This window comes from Oncorhynchus tshawytscha, linkage group LG13 (genome assembly GCF_018296145.1).
Source record: "Oncorhynchus tshawytscha isolate Ot180627B linkage group LG13, Otsh_v2.0, whole genome shotgun sequence".
In the NCBI taxonomy this organism is placed as follows: Eukaryota; Metazoa; Chordata; class Actinopteri; order Salmoniformes; family Salmonidae; genus Oncorhynchus; species Oncorhynchus tshawytscha.
The window spans coordinates 35,668,460-35,685,720 of NC_056441.1; the positions used below are offsets into that span (position 1 = coordinate 35,668,460).

At 45.5% G+C, this 17,261-nt stretch overlaps 1 protein-coding gene across 1 annotated transcript in view; it reads left to right on the forward strand.

Annotated features, from left to right (window-relative positions):
* Window positions 1-14,734, forward strand: part of cica (capicua transcriptional repressor a) — a 41,559-nt gene extending 26,825 nt beyond the window's left edge. Inside the window, exons 9-20 of the mRNA XM_042294921.1 lie at window positions 293-431; window positions 2,349-2,431; window positions 2,725-3,625; window positions 7,196-7,335; window positions 7,602-7,762; window positions 9,378-9,925; window positions 10,131-10,339; window positions 10,514-10,659; window positions 11,994-12,145; window positions 13,471-13,614; window positions 13,926-14,051; window positions 14,252-14,734. Coding sequence (XP_042150855.1) covers window positions 293-431; window positions 2,349-2,431; window positions 2,725-3,625; window positions 7,196-7,335; window positions 7,602-7,762; window positions 9,378-9,925; window positions 10,131-10,339; window positions 10,514-10,659; window positions 11,994-12,145; window positions 13,471-13,614; window positions 13,926-14,051; window positions 14,252-14,538 — 3,036 coding nt within the window. The 3' untranslated portion in view covers window positions 14,539-14,734. The remainder of the gene's footprint in view (window positions 1-292; window positions 432-2,348; window positions 2,432-2,724; window positions 3,626-7,195; window positions 7,336-7,601; window positions 7,763-9,377; window positions 9,926-10,130; window positions 10,340-10,513; window positions 10,660-11,993; window positions 12,146-13,470; window positions 13,615-13,925; window positions 14,052-14,251) is intronic.
* Window positions 14,735-17,261: the final 2,527 nt, after the last annotated feature.

The window sequence follows — 17,261 nt, forward strand, 5'->3', positions numbered from 1 at the left end:
AGTTGGTGGCATCACTTTTTCTTCTGTTCTACCTGTTTTATATGCCATTTTCTCCCCTTTTTTTTGTCTTTAATTTTTCCTATTTCTCCATCTTTCTTCTCTCTCTGTTTAGTAATAGTTTTCCAGTAAAATACTGCATTATATCTAAAAGCACTTAGCATAGTAAATAGGAAACTCCCTCACCTTCACCACCAATGTCTAGCACCCACACCCAGGTCATGCACTGCGGCTATTTTGAGCCAAACCTTCTATCACAGTTGAGCTAACTTCTAGCTCTGTGTTTCACTCTCAGTTGTGTCGAGATGGGGCAGGCTCATTCCGCAGCCGCCCCCCTACTCTCTCCCTGACACAGTGTGGGGCCAGTGAGGACGTGACCAGCGACGAGGAGCGCATGGTCATCTGTGAGGAAGAGGGGGACGATGATGTCATGGGTGAGGTCGCAGTCATATTTAGTGTGGCTACCATAGAATTAGGAAGTAGAATTTAAAAAAAAATAAAAGCAGGAAATGCATTACCTATGCCTCTACCGCCATTCATTTCAATTAGACTGGTTTGGATTTCTCCCTGACCAAAATGGCCTCCGTTATCGTTCCATTTTGGAACTTGGAAGGTTAATGACATAGCCTTTCTAATAATTTAATAGGATCTTTATGGTGACTACTCTGTGTGCCCACTGTCTCATTCTCTGAAATAAAATAGTAGATTCCCTATTCTATTTACACTGCATTCTGAAACTATTCAGCCTTATTCTAAAATGGATTAATATTATTTTTGTTTATAAAACTGTTTTTTATATATTTTTTCAAATGATTTAATTTTTAAAATAAAATAAAAAGGTATTGACATAAGTATTCAGACCCTTTGCTATGAGACTCAAAATTGACCCCAGGTGCATCCTGTTTTGACAACTTGATTGGAGTCCACCTGTGGTAAATTCAATTGATTGGACATGATTTGGAAAGGCACACACCTGTTTATATTTAGGTCCCACAGTTGACAGTGCATATCAGAGCAAAAACCAAGCCATGAGGTTGAAGGAATTGTCCGTAGAGCTCCAAGACAGGATTATGTCAAGGCACAGATCTACCATTTCTGCAGCATTGAAGGTCCCCAAAAACACTGGCCTCCATAATTCTTAAATGGAAGAAGTTTGGAACTACCAAGACTCTTCCTACAGCTGGCTGCCCGTCCAAACTGAGCAATCGGGAGAGAAGCGCCTTGGTCAGGGAGGTGACCAAGAACCTGATGGTCACTCTAAGAGAGCTCCAGAGTTCCTCTGTGGAGATGGGAGAACCTTCCAGAAGAACAACCATCTCTGCAGCACTCTACCAATCAGGCCTTTATGGTGCAGTTGGAGACGGAAGCCATTCCTCAGTAAAACGCACATGACAGCCCGCTTGGAGTTTGCCAAAAGGCACCTAAAGGACTCTCAGACCATGAGAAACAAGATACTCTGGTCTGATGAAACCAAGATTGAACTCTTTGGCCTGGGCAGGGACTGGGAGACTAGTCAGGATCGAGGGAAAGATGAACTTAGCAAAGTACAGCGAGATATTTGCTGAAAACTTGCTGAGGACTTCAGACTGGAGCAATGTTTTACCTTCCAACAGGACAACAACCCTAAGCACACAGCCAAGACAACGCAGGAGTGGCAGGAGTGACAAGTCTCTGAATGTCCTTGAGTGGCCCAGCCACAGCCCGGAATTGAACCCGATCGAACATCTCTGGAGAGACCTGAAAATAGCTGTGCAGTGACGCTTCCCATCCCACCTGACAGCGCTTGAGAGAAGAGAAGAAGAAGAATGGGAGAAAATAATTAATATAGAAGAATGGGAGAAACTCCCCAAATACAGGTGTGCCAAGCTTGTAGCGTCATACATAAGAAGACTCGAGGCTGTAATCGCTGCCAAAGGTGCTTCAACAAAGTACTGAGTAAATGGTCTGAATACTTATGAAAATGTATATATATATATATATATATATATATATATAACTGTTTTTTCTTTGTCATTATGGGGTATTGGGTGTAGATTGATAATCCATTTTAGAATAAGGCTGTAGCCTAACAAAATGTGGAAAAAGTCAAGGGGTCTGAATACTTACCGAATGCACTGTATATGGTCTTAATGCTGCTCTATAGCTGTTCTGTGGCACCTCAATGTCTTGCACATTTAGTCTATATATGTTTTACTACAGTAACTATCCTAGAGACAACTCCTATAGCTGCTGTGTTGCTGGTCTGTCTCATATTGGTCCGTTTTTAATGGCAAAATCACTATTGTTTTATTTCCATGTCTTTACTGTCCTATCATGTCTGATTGGACCTATCGGATCCTCTTTATTTCCAGAGGACTCGTGCCCTGAGGGATCCATAGACCTCAAGTGTAAAGAGAGAGTGACTGACAGTGATGAGGATGAGCCGGATGGACAGGTACTCTACACGTTTAGCCGTATAGCCTCTTAGCCCTTTGGACTGTAGGTGCTATGAACTAGCTACAATTTAGATTTCATGGGTAATGGAATTGCCAAATGAAGTAGCATAGCCATACTGAATTTGAACAGATATATATTCAATTCCCACTCTTTCCTCCCACCCATGCTAAGATGGTGTGAGTCTGATCCGTTTCATTCCCCCACCAGTTTTGAATTCTACACTGGTGCACTGAGAGACTTAATTGAGGAGGGACCTTAGTTAACGTTTCTCTTTGATCTCTCCCCGTCCAGCGAGTCTTCCAGCCAGTGGTCCGCTCCTCTCTCCCCTATGCCACCAGCACCTCCCACGCCGACTCTCACTCCGACTCTACCAAGGGGAACACAGGGGGGAGCACTGGAGAGAGCTCTGAGAGGAAGAGAAAACGAGGGATGGAGGGAGGAGAAGAGGGAAGTGGAGAATCGAAAAGAGGAGGTGGAGGGGGGCAGGTTCCCTCTAATTCCATCCCTGGATCGGCGCCCTTCAACTCGACCCCCGCTCTGGGTTATGGACTCACCCAGGTGCTCAGTGCAGTCCGGATGGCCCCCACCATGGTGACCAATGTGGTATGCCCCATCGCCAGCACGCCCATCCCTATCACCAGCAAGCCAATGGAAGGCCCCATCGCCCTCAGTGCCCTCCCTGGGGAGAAGAAAGCCACACTTCTGATTGGTGGACCGGGAGCAGTAGGTGGGCCTATCACAGCAGGGGGTGGGTACTTGTCCTCGTCCTCTCCCAATCCCGTGAGTGTGGGGCCGGGGGGGCTGCAGGTCACCAGTCTAGTGCTGGGAGGAGCTTTCCCCAACCAGTCTATACAGCTCATAGCCCCGCCTCAGCATCTCTTAAGCCCCACCCACAGCACCCTGCCACTTCCCCTCCCCCTGCTGCAGCCCCAGTTCCTTCCTGCCGCCTCTCTCACCTCCGCTGGCGGTGCCAAGCCTGGCCTCACCCAGGTGCAGTACATCCTGCCCATCCTGTCTTCTGTCAGTGCCAACCCCAAGAGCCCCTCCCCCCAGCTAACCCAGCAGCCAACCGGCGTCCTCACGCTGCCCTCCACTCTGCCCACCCATGTCTTCCAGGCCAATGGAATACATTCGGGGGCAGGAGCGGGAATAAGATATGCCGCAGTGGGAGGGGTCAGTCCTGGAGCAAGAGGTGAGAGAGAGTAGTGATTGGCTGACAGGGATGGAAAAGGGGTGGACCTATGGAAAAGGGGAGGGTACTTTGCTATATACAAGGGGATATGCTTACAACCATCCAAGATTCATACAGTTGAAGTCGGAAGTTTACATACACTTAGGTTGGAGTCATTAAAACTCATTTTTTAACCACTCCACAAATTTCTTGTTAACCTCTCTGGGATATTCAGGACGGTAAGCATCCCACCTCAACAACAGCCAATGAAAGTGCAGGGCGCCAAATTCAAAACAACAGAAATCCCATAATTAAAATTCCTCAAACAAGTATTTCACACCATTTTAAAGAGAAACTTGTTGTAAATCCAGCCACAGTGTCCGATTTCAAAAAGGCTTTACGATGAAAGCACACCAAACGATTATGTTAGGTCAGTACCTAGTCACAGAAAAACACAGCCATTTTTCAGTCACAAAAAGCAGAAATAGAGATAAAATGAATCACCAACCTTTGATGATCTTCATCAGATGACACTCATAGGACTTCATGTTACACAATACATGTATGTTTTGTTCGATAAAGTTCATATTTATATCCAAAAACCTCAGTTTACATTGGCGTGTTACGTTCAGTAGTTCCAAAACATCCGGTAATTTTGCAGAGAGCCACATCAATTTACAGAAATACTCATAATAAACATTGCTAAAAGATACAAGTGGAATTTTAGAGCCACTTCTCCTTAATGCAACCGCTGTGTCAGATTTCAAAAAAGCTTTACCGAAAAAGCACACCATGCAATAATCTGAGTACGGCGCTCAGACAACAAAGCAAGCCATACAGATATCCGCCATGTTGTGGAGTCAACAAAGTCATAAATAGCATTATAAATATTCACTTACCTTTGATGCTCTTCATCAGAATGCACTCCCAGGAATCCCAGTTCCACAATAAATGTTTGATTTGTTCGATAAAGTTAATCATTTATGTCCAAATACCTCCGGCAGACCTCTTAATCATTCAGCTCCCATTCCCCCCTCCTTCACAGTAGAATCATCAAGCAAGGTTCTAAAGACTGTTGACGTCTAGTGGAAGCCTTAGGAAGTGCAATATGACCCAATTTCCACTGTATATTGGATAGGCAAAGAGTTGAAAAACTACAAACCTCAGATTTCCCACATCCTGTTTGGGTTTTTTCTCAGGTTTTTATTTCTGCCATATGAGTTATGTTACACTCACAGACATCAATCAAACAGTTTTAGAAACTTCAGAGTGTTTTCTATCCAAATCGACAAATTATATGCATATTCTAGCTTTTAGGACTGAGTAGCAGGCAGTTTACTTTGGGCACCTTTTTATCCAAGCTACTCAATACTGCCCCCCTTGTCCCAAAGAAGTTAACAAACTATAGTTTTGGCAAGTCGGTTAGGACATCTACTTTGTGCATGACACAAGTCATTTTTCCAACAATTGTTTACAGAGAGATTATTTCACTTATAGTTCACTGTATCACAATTCCAGTGGGTCAGAAGTTTACATACACTAAATTGACTGTGCCTTTAAACAGTTTGGAAAATTCCAGAAAATTATGTAATGGCTTTAGAAGGTTCTGATAGGATAATTGAGTTTGAGTCAATTGGAGGTGTACCAGTGGATGTATTTCAAGGCCTACCTTCTTTGCTAAGTACCTCTTTGCTTGACATTATGGGAAAATCTAAAGAAATCAGCCAACATCTCAGAATTTTTTTTTCCAAACACCTGAAGGTACCACGTTCATTTGTACAAACAATAGTACAATAGTATAAGCTCCATGGCAGCCGTCATACCGCTCAGGAAGGAGACGCGTTCTGTCTCCTAGAGATGAACGGACTTTGGTGCAAAAAGTGCAAATCAATCCCAGAACAACAGCAACGGACCTTGTGAAGATGCTGGAGGAAACGGGTACAAAAGTATCTATATCCACAGTAAAACAAGTTCTATATCGCCACTGCTCCAAAACCGCCATAAAAAAGCCAGACTACAGTTTGCAACTGCACATGGGGACAAAGATCGTACTTTTTGTAGAAATTTCTTCTGGTCTGATGAAACCAAAATAGAACTGTTTGGCCATAATGACCATTGTCATGTTTGGAGGAAAAAGGGGGAGGCTTGCAAGCTGAAGACACCATCCCAACCATGAAGCACGGGGTGGCAGCATCATGTTGTGGGGTGGTTTGCTGCAGGAGGGGCTGGTGCACTTCACAAAATAGATGGCATCATGAGAAAGCAAAATGATGTGGATATATTGAAGCAACATCTCAAGACATCAGTCAGGAAGTTAAAGCTTGGACACAAATGGGACTTCCAAATGGACAATGACCCCAAGCATACTTCCAAAGTTGTGGCAAAATCGCTTAAGGACAACAAAGTCAAGGTATTGGAGTGGCCATCACAAAGCCCTGACCTCAATCCTATAGAAATTTGTGGGCAGAACTGAAAAAGAGTGTGTGAGCAAGGAGGCCTACACACCTGACTCAGTTACACCAGCTCTGTCAGGAGGAATGGGCCAAAATTCACCCAATTTATTGTGGGAAGCTTGTGGAAGGTTACCCAAAAAGTTTGACCTAAGTTAAACAATTTAAAGGTAATGCTACCAAATACTAATTGAGGGTATGTAAACTTCTGACCCACTGGGAATGTGGTGAAATACATAAAAGCTTAAATAAATCATTCTCTCTACTAATTATTCTGACATTTCACATTCTTAAAATAAAATGGTGATCCTAACTGACCTAAAACAGGGAATATTTACTTGGATTAAATGTCAGGAATTGTGAAAAACTGAGTTTAAATGTATTTGGCTAAGGTGTATGTAAACTTCCGACTTCAACTGTATGTCTAAGTGTTATTTTTGGGGGGGAAATTAGTTGAAGTCCCCTTCAATCCCAGAATACGTGTAACCTTCTATTTAGTCTCGCATATCCCTGCTCTTTAATATTACCTGTAAGTGAGTACATTTACATGCAACCAAATAATTCAATATTAATCGGATTATGGCAGTAGACAGATTATGCAACACTTTACGCTGCTTATCTTCATCAGCATAAGGTCAAAATCGAAGTGAGCAATACACAGATTAAAACAGCTGGTTTTCAGAACAATCTTTCAAATGATTAGGACATGTTAAAACCTTAATCGACGTTCCAGCGGTGGAACCAAATGGTGGAACCAAATGGTGGAACCAAATGATTCGCTGTGGTTGAACATTTTATTTTGATTGGTGATTTCCTGCATTTATCAGAGTGCAATCAGGTAGCCTGATTTCAGATGTGTCCATGTGTGAACAGGATTATTAGGGAAATCGTTCTTCTTGCAAAGTATGTAAATGTTTTCATCAAACTGTTATGCTAATCTAACTATCTCCAATATTTGCATACTCCGGGAGAGAGAATTCATCACCTTATGATTGTCATTAGTTGTCATGTCAACAGTCTTACCTCAACTGCTCTCTCTGTCTCTCTGTCTCTCTGTTTCTCTCTTTATTTCTCTCTCTCTGTTTCTCTTTCTTTCTCTCTCTCTCTCTCTCTCTCTCTCTCTCTCTCTCTCTTTCATCAGCCCAAGCCCAGTCTCCAGTCTTGCAGAGCAAGATGTTGGTTCCCATGGCAACAGTGAGAACAGGCTCTACTCCTCCTCAGCCCATCTCCCACGTGGCCCCTCCCCTTCCTGTGCAAAATGGTGCTCTACCAGGAAACAAGGTAGTGGTTATTACACACAAGCATACCACAGAACAGCAACTTGTAGACCTCTTTCCGGAAAAAAAGGCTTGAACATTGGTCAAATACATAGGCACACACTGTGATGATCACAATATAGGCATTAAGCAAACATGATCTACAGTTCAATTTGTTGTTACTGAGGGAATAAAAACACAACTCTGATGGTGCAAGTATGCATGTGGACCACTAGCCTCCTAGCTGACCTGTGTGTGTGTGTGTGTGTGTGTGTGTGTTGTCCTGCACAGATCATACACATCGCCCCCATGCCAATGGTCCAGACAAATGTCCACCCTGCTGGAGCAGTGCATCCTGGGAGTCCCTTCCCTGTATCCATGGCAACAGCCACTGTGATGACTCCGGGCATCAAACCCCCTCAGACTGTGTTGCTGACCTCGCCTCCAACAAGGTACTCACTTTAAACCTACAATAAACGTCTGATTATACAGTATGTTCAGTGCATTCGGAAAGTATTCAGACTCCTTGACTTTTTCCACATTTTGTTACGTTTACAGACTGGATTTTTTTAAAGTGTCCTCATCAATCTATACACAATGCCCCATAATGACAAAGCGAAAACAGGTGTTTTGAAATGTTTGCAAATGTATTCAGACCCTTTTCTATGTGACTTGAAATTTGAGCTCTGGGGCATCCTGTTTCCATTGATCATCCTTGAAATGTGTCTACAACTTGATTGAAGTCCACTTGTGGTAAATTCAATTGATCGGACATGATTTGGAAAGGCACAAACCTGTCTATATTTAGGTCCCACAGTTGACAGTGCATGTCAGAGCAATACCCAAGCCTTGACATCAAAGGAATTGTTCGTAGAGCTCCGAGGCAGGATTGTGTCGAAGCACAGATATGGGGAAGGGTACCAACACATTTCTGCAGCATTGAAGGTCCCCAAGAACACAGTGGCCTCCATCATTATTAAATGGAAGAAGTTTGGAACCACCAAGACTCTTCCTAGAGCTGACCAACTGGTCAAACTGAGCAATCGGGGGAGAAGGGGGTGAACAAGAACGCAATGGTCACATTGACAGAGCTCCAGAGTTCCTCTGTGGAGATGGGAGAACCTTCCAGAAGGACAACCAGCAATCAGGCCTTTATGGTGGAGTTGCCAGACAGAAGCCACTCCTCAGTAAAAGGCACATGACAGCCTGCTTTGAGCCAAAAGTCACCTAAAGACTCTCAGACCATGAGAAACAAGATTCTTTGGTCTGATGAAACCAAGATTGAACTCTTGGGCCTGAATGCCAAGAGTCACGTCTGGAGGACACCTGGCATCATCCCTATGGCGGTGAAGCATGGTGGTGGCAGCATCATGCTGTGGGGATGTTTTTCAGGGGCAGGAACTGGGTGACAGGATTGAGGGAAAGATGAATGGAGCAAAGTACAGAGAGATCCTTGATGAAAGCCTGTTCCAGAGCGTTCAGGACCTCAGACTGGGGCAAAGGTCCACCTTCCAACAGGACAACGACCCTAAGCACGCAGCCAAGACAAAGCAGGAGTGGTTTCGGGTCAAGTCTCTGAATGTCCTTGAGTGGCCCAGCCACAGCCCGGACTTGAACCCGATCTAACATCTCTGGAGAGACCTGAAAATAGCTGTGCAGCGACGATCCCTATCCAACCTGATAGAGCTTGAGAGGATCTGCAGAGAAGAATGGGAGAAACTCCCCAAATATAGCTGTGCCAAGCTTGTAGTGCCATACCCAAAAAGACTGAATACTTATGTAAATGTGATATTTCAATTTCTAAAAAACAGTTTTTCCTTTGTCATTATGGAGTACTGTATGTAGATTGAGGGGGGAAAAAAACAATTTAATCAATTTTAGAGTAAGGCTGTAGCATAACAAAATGTGGAAAAAGTCAATGGGTCTGAATACTTTCCAATGCACTGTATGTCCCACTATTACTTTCACATGGCAGTTGCTTTTAGTTTATTGTGGCTGGTCAATTGACCTTCATCAAAACTGTGTTCATAGCTAACCCATCTGCTTTTTGTCTCTTCTTCACTCTAGGATCACTTATGTCCAATCCAGCACTGGAGTGGTCTCCACGGCAACGGTCCAGGCCCCTCTCTCTCCAGGACCCGCCTACCTGCCGTCGTCCCTGACGTCTCTGGGCTTCACCGCCATTGCTCCGGCCGGCCAGGCCCTGATGCAGCCTCTCGTAGCGGGCCAACCGCCCTTGCTAGCCCCAGCCCTTTCCCCTGGAGCCCCGGGGACAGGACGTCAACTCCTCACCCCCATCTACCCGGCCCCAAGCATCACCCTAGCGTCAGGTGTGGTCGCCATGACCTCCGTGCCCCCCAATTTGGCTCAAGAAGTGTCTGGCCAATCATCAGCCTCGGCTGTCGGTGTGCAGGGTTCAAAGGACGTTACCCGGTCACATGAAGAGGGAATGCCACACCTGACTGCAGAGTTGGAGCAAAAGTCACAGGTGGAGGGCCAGGCCCAACGGAAGAACAAGGCTCAGATAAAGAAAGAGAATACGACGGAGGATGTCGAGGCATATAGCAAACCTGGTGCTAACTCAATGGCTATGTCCAGCAGCAATATACCAACAGGTACGTCGAAACTGTAGTCCGCCTCCCCTCACTTTCTCGCCTCCATTTCTCCTTCCACCTCCCCTCTCTTCCCTTCTCTGCTTATGGCCTTTTTGAATGTACTTTCAGTGCATGTATTTTGCTATAGTTGCCTCTTTTATAACTAGCTATGTTACAATATATTATTACTAGGAATCATGAGCCACTATTGTGCATTTTCCTGCAGGGAGTGAAGAAGACGGTAGTCGAGCCAGCCACATGAAAGAAGAGAATACGGACGATGACCGAGATTATGCCAGAGGGAATGGAGAGAGGGAGAGGGAGATAAAGAAGGAGAGTGGGACGCCTGAACCAGAGGAGTCCAGGGAGGCAGAGGATTGGCCCCACGAGGGCCACAACAAAGGGGACAGTGGCAACGGGGGCCACAGCAAAGAGGTACGAGACTCTGGGTTTTGCTGAAGATTAAGCACCCATCGAAAACAATGACTTCTGTAGAGATTTCAAAACGCAATGCAAACAATTGAATTATCGCGATGTAAACAATTATCACAAGCACTTATCAAGGACAAGGCTTTCTCTCTCTCTCTCTCTCTCTCTCTCTCTCTCCAGGCTGGACTGAGGGAACCTCTCCACCCTCCCACAGGACTGGACCCTCCTCCGCCTCCCCCACAGACTGACAGGGACGCGCCCCCCTCAGCCAAGAAGACCAAATTCCGCCCCCCGCCGCTCAAAAAGCCCTCAGACGCCATTGAAAAGTGAGTGACAGGGATGGGGGAGGGGTGCAATGGGAGGATATGAAAACACATAACCTCCGTTGCTTCTCTCAGTTAAAACCAAGTGGAGAAGAATTTGTAGCCAGGGAATCAGTTGGTTGGATCTTGGTGCTTACATCACTAGCGTTGAGGGTTCCTTGCATTTGGAATTACATTGGATTCTGTTTACATCATGCTGCACCACAATAAACATGAAGCTCAAATGCAGAGACTCTGAGATCATTGAGGGCTTGTGACCGGTCGGCGCGATCGGTAGCCTTTCTCCATTGCACTGCATCAGCGTCAAATAGGGTTCCCTCTAGCAGTCGTAAGGACAAAGATTCAACAGGAGGCATGCAGGTAGCAATGCAAATGAGTGTTGGATTTATTTACACAGCGCTGGTGTTTCGGAGATGACGATGATATTTACAAATGTACGGGCACCTAAATACATTTGGCCACACATGTTCTCGCTCGTTCACACAACGTTAAACATGACGGAGGAACCGGACACATGCCCTCCGAACGAGAAATGGACAGGAAACTGGTAAATGCAATGAAGTAAATCAAACGTTTGTGTGCTCTCCAAAACAACGTTTCCACTTGGAGAATGGTATGAATCCGTATTATGCTGAATGACTTATCCGCATTTCCTTAACCAACCTAAATTAATGGGGGAGTATGTTGGGATTAAAAGTAACTTTGCGAGTATATTGGCGTTAAAAGTAACTTCACTGATGAATATATATAGTTCGCGGAGCATTGATTAACAGGGTCAACCAATTGACACAATGAAACAAATAGTGCTCACGAATTAGCGTGTGTCAGTGCTCTAATAGTTGAGAGAGACGTGGCTATACAGAGCACACCCTCTCCTCTCCAGGCTCCGGAGACACTCCTGCAGAGCCCCCCCCCTCCTTATAGGAACAGGAGAGAACCAGGAAGGAGACAGTTCAGTCTCCAACACGGCGTCCTCACCAGGGACAGACTGGTAAACTTGAACCCGCCCTTACAGTATAAATCAAAAAATGACAGGCGTAAAGATGAGAAGTCTTTATTTCCCCCCTGCTTTTTATGGAAACCCAGAGGAGTCATACCTAACCGCCCCAGTGGCTTTCGAGAGCTCCCCTACACACACACCGGCGCTCTCTCCACAGCGGAGATGCATCTTTTTTTTTGACCCAACCTGTCACAAACAATTGTTTGGGGCTATTTTTATATAGTGAACATAAAACTGAGGTGCACAAGCTCCTTTTTTTTTAGCCCACACGTGGAACCGGGTATGGTTGGATCCCAACATGGGTCTCATAAAATCAAACTATATTTCAACTGTATAGGGTCCTGTCGGGGTCCTATTTCGAGGAGCGCTTTGCCGAGCTGCCAGAGTTCAGGCCAGAAGAAGTGCTGCCCTCTCCCACCCTCCAGAGTCTGGCCACCTCCCCCCGAGCCATACTGGGCAGCTACCGAAAGAAGAGGAGGAACTCCACAGGTGAGAGAGAGAGATTTTGTCGTGCTGTGAGGTTTGTCCTACATTTTGCCACTTGGTAGGCCGTCATTTTAAGTAAGAATTTGTTCTTAGTTGACTTGCCTAGTTAAATCAAACAAAATGTTCAAAAAGTGCTTCTGCTTCCACATAAATACATAGAATCAGTTGAAAAGAACACCCCATTATACACACCCCTCCCCACTCACACAAAAAAGCTCATAAGTTCATGTCAGGCAAGACTGCGACCAGGTGGCAGTTCCACACGATTAAAGAGATACTTTGGGATTCTGGCAATGCTAGCACATACCCATAGACTTCCAGTCATTGCGCTAACGCTGTATAACGCTTTCAGTTTCGCGGCTCCCGAGTGGCGCAGAGGTCTCAGGAAGTGCATCTCAGTGCTCGAGGCGTAACTAAAGAGAACCTGGTTCGAATCCAGGCTGTATCACAACCGGCCGGGATTGGGAGTCCCATAGGGCGGCGCACAATTGGCCCAGCGTCGTCCGGGTTTGGCCGGTGTCATTGTGAATAAGAATTTGTTCTTAAACTGACTTGCCAGGGTTAAATGAAAAACGGATTTAGGATTAGCTCGCAAAACGTAACTTCCTTCATACTGGACACAGAGACATTTAAAATGGTATCCGTAAGTTCATCTGACTTTGTGGAAGTAGATAAAGGGCTTCATTGCCAAAATCCCAAAGTATCCCTTTAAGGCCTTTACATGCCAGCTTCAGTCTGCCTCTATGTCTCCCCTGCTGTTAAGCACTTTTATTGACAGGGGGACAAACTAATGTTTATAACTGTTCAGCCTGCATCTAGGCACCATATAATGCCTCATCGCTGGCATTAGCTGGAACTCTGCGTATGGGGTCCGATATGACCTTTCTGGCCTGTCTGATGACGGTCTCCTGGAAAATGAACCGGAGAGAGGAGGGAAGTGTCATGCCAAATACTCTTCCCTGCTGTCTTGGTCAGTCTCAAGATTAAGGCTTTGAGCTACACTGTCGGGTTAAACCTTATCTTGAAACAAGCATGACTGGGGAGAGAGTTGTCGAACATATTCAAAAGAAAACGTATTAAGAATCTAGCATGGCCGCTAAAATGAATTTGAACAGATTTCTTTCCACCGTTAAAAACAGAGGTAGGATATATTGTGGTTGCGTGTTCTATTGGATTCTGTGGTTAAAACACCTTCTCTTCATCCTCTATCCTCCGCCTCCTTCTTCACTCACTCCCATCTCCTTTTCCTCTGTATCTTCCTCCTCCCCCTCTTCTGTATCATTCTCCCCCCATTCTCTTGTTCTTCCTCCTCTTCTCCTCCCCTTCAGACCTGGACTCGTCTGCAGAGGACCCCAGCTCTCCCAGGAGGAAGGCTGCCGCTCGGAGCCGTCTCTCCAGCTGCAGCTCGGAGCCCAACACACCAAAGAGCGAGGTCAAGTGTGAGGGGGACATCTTCACCTTCGACAGAGCTGGTATGTAGTGTGGAGTGTACGGAGGTCTGTTATAGGTGATGTCTTGTGTCCTAAATGGTACCTTATGCAGTGCACTACTTTTGGCTAGGCCCCTGTAGTTTTTTCCTTCGTTAGTTTTCCCTTCCTCCTCGCATTCTTTTCTCACTCATCAGTTTGGATTCCCCTCGGTGCCTCCTCTTTTCTCCATTCTTCTCATCCCTCTCTTCTCTCAATCACCACCCTCTCCTCTCACTCTCTCTTCATATTACTCATGCTTCTCAACTATCTCTCATCCCTCCCTTCTCTCAATCACCGTCATTTCTCTACCGTAGGTGCTGAGTCTGAGGATGTCCTGGGGGAGATGGACAAAGTGCCGTACTCCTCTCTCCGGAGGACTCTGGACCAGCGCAGGGCTCTCGTTATGCAGCTCTTCCAGGAACACGGCTTCTTCCCTTCAGGTAACCACCCGGCACCATCTGCTTCTCTCATTGGCTCATGTAGCCAATTTGTTGACTGTCATTGGTCACCTTGTATACTGATTCTGTGGTTGAGCAAGTTTGACCAGATTACAACCAACTAGTCTCTGATACAACCAGGCAAAGGTTGCACTGCAATTATTTTTCTTCAGAGAGGGCTCATCTTCTTCCCCCCCATCTAGCTCAGGCCACTGCAGCCTTCCAGGCACGATACTCAGACACCTTCCCCACCAAACTGTGTCTGCAGCTGAAGATCAGGGAGGTGAGGCAGAAGATCATGCAGACAGCCACACCTGGAACCCCCGGAATCTCTGAGCCCGGCGGGTCAACAACAGGGGTCATGGGTTCAACGGACTCCGCCTCGGCCGCCATCGGCTCCTCCAATACCAACACTCGAGATGGTACAGGGACGGGGCCAGGAGAAAGAGGGCGGAGTCCCGAGGAGCCCAGGAACGTGGGCAAATTGTAGGAATGGAAAGAAGGAGAGATGGAAAGAAGGAGAAAAGCAAGAGAATAGAGAAGGTGGAGAGAAAGTGTCAAAAGAGAGAGAGGAGTGTTGTTGTGTCCCACAGCATGTCCTTGTACATGTAGTAACAGGACATCAGTTTCACTTCGGCACAGTTCTGTACTGGCTGTACCCTCAGCACATTTGTAGTTTGACAGAACATTCTGTGGTACACACCAGTGGAGGCTGGTGGGAGAAGCTATAGGAGAGGGGGATGGCTGGAATGGATTCATTGTAATGGCTGGAATGGAATAAAAGGACCGGAGTCAAGCAAGTGGTTTCCATATGTTTGATACCGTTCCATTTATTCCACTCCAGCCCTTTACAACGAGCCCGTCCTCCTATAGCTCTACCCCACCAGCCTCCACTGGTACACACATTCTTACTGTCTCTCTCTCGTGCACACACACCCCACCAACTCAGACTGTTACTCTTGGGTGGCAGTCACGAGCACTGTCACACAGATGTACACAATGGCACTTTGTAACATTTTGTGCGGATTCAGTTTGCAGCCCTCTGTTGCCATTGACTTCCCTCCCTCCACTCCTCAGCACAGTGGTTGGGATGTATCCAATGTAACATCCACTGAAATTCCACAGCCCCTCTATGCTGCAACAACAGACAGCACTGAACTGGACACACACTGCACACACACAGTCTGCCAGTCAACTCAACACTCGCCTGACCAAGCCTTTGGCCTGCACAGTTTTTAGAGATTGGAGAAAGTGAGTCAACCATTGGCTCCCGAAAAAGGGAGGCTGGACTCAGCATGACCATTGACCAATCCCTGGCCCAATCAGTAATCAACGTCACAGACAGGCTGAGTTCCTATTGGCTGGAGAGGATGTTGTATATTGAGGTTTCCTCCCTTTTGGACGCCGTTATGAGATATGAAATATGTAAAGCTTGAAGGGTGATGCGTGACAAAGCAACAAACTCAACATTGGTTGGCTGTAAACGAGCACAGAGAAAGGCTGAACGAGACAAATCGTCCATTCATTGGTCAACTCAAGAGGCTGCGGATTCCACCAAGGAAGCCGGAAGCAGATGATGTGACATGGCTCACTTGGCTCCCAAGTGCCAGTTGACAAGCAAAAGTAGATTTATAACCAACGTCTAGGAGTCACCCAGTGGATATGTTGCTTTATCTTGTATTGTTGCAGTGGAAATAACACGTTTTTTCTGTGGCCTGTTTTCTCTCTTGTGGCTCTCATTGGTGTTTCTCCAGCATAAACTTATATAAAAGGGGTTTGAAAACAGCCCACGCAACCCCTCTTCTAAATTTTACTTTGGGCCATTCCCCCTCTCCCATGACTGCTCAGTAGACACATAGAGGAGGGGGCAGGCAGTTTGTTTTTAAACGTTGAAATCAGGTGTTTGCACAATGTGTGGTCTTGTGACTGCAATTTAAATCAGGAAAGTATTATTTTTAGAGATTGTTTCTTAGAAATAACCTTGTTGTTCAATGTTATCAATCCCCCCTTCTTCCATTTGGAGCCCCTTTCCCCCTTGCTTCCTTTCCCTGCCCCTCTAACTAACCAAGTGTTGTTAGAAAGTGCCCTTAAGCACTGGTCCAGGGTCAGTTCTGTTACGTAGCTCAGGATGGCTCTGGTTAGAGTTTAGTTCAGGGAAAACAGATCCTAGACCAGCCCCGTAGGGCATTCTCTGGAGCCCTCTCTCTTCCCTCTCTGCCACTTTATTTTTTTCCTTATTAAATGGTGCAATAGGACATTTGGAATGGGTGGGTTATGTGGGTCTGTGCCATAGATATTTACAGTACAGTCAGAAGACCCATTCTAACAACTATGGCATAAGAAGAACTCTCTGAGATTGCTATATTTGAAGAGATAGAGCATAGCTAACTAACTAAAGTCAAAGACATTCAAATAGCACTTTTTGCCTCTTCACTTGTTTTGGGAAGAGTTGGGGTAGTTATGGGTGTACCTTTATTTCTCTGTATACAGTTGGATGTGTGAAAAATATCTATATTTCCATATGTGCATATAGATGTTGTGTGTGTGTTTGCGCACATGCATGTATGGACTCGGCCACACCCTTCACATACCATACAATAAGACATTATCAATCATATGTTCTTCACATATACTGGAGGCAGTATTTTTTTTGACAGTCACCAGGACTATTATATGCCACCTTGACTGTTATATTAATGAGATAGTCCAAGATCAAACGCATAGAATTTATCAAAGATTTGTTGAGTCTTGCTAAGGTGAGGCCTGAAATGATTCCGTGAACATGCATGTGCGCACGCAAACACACAGACATACATACACACACACACACACACGAATGTGTGTACACTGTATGATTGTGCTTAAAATAAACTGTCCATACCTTGGAGAAGGAATTTTAGAATGAGAGAGATGAGTGTGAGCTCATAAACAGGCATGTTGACCATGTGCAATATTTCTAAGCAAAATAAACAACTAAATATTGAAAATATTAAAAGACCTAACACAATATCCTTGGTCTTTGACTTTGTTCTGAGTCAGATTAGTGAATGTGAGTGTGCTGGTTTGATGGAATCCATCTCTGTACAACTGACCCAAGATTCTAACGGAAGTGCCCCTGTAAGGTCGGTAATAACAAATAACTACTTTATCCTACGTAGATGTTATGCCTGAAGGTTGAGCGAGTACTGATACTTGAAATGATGACTGGAAGAG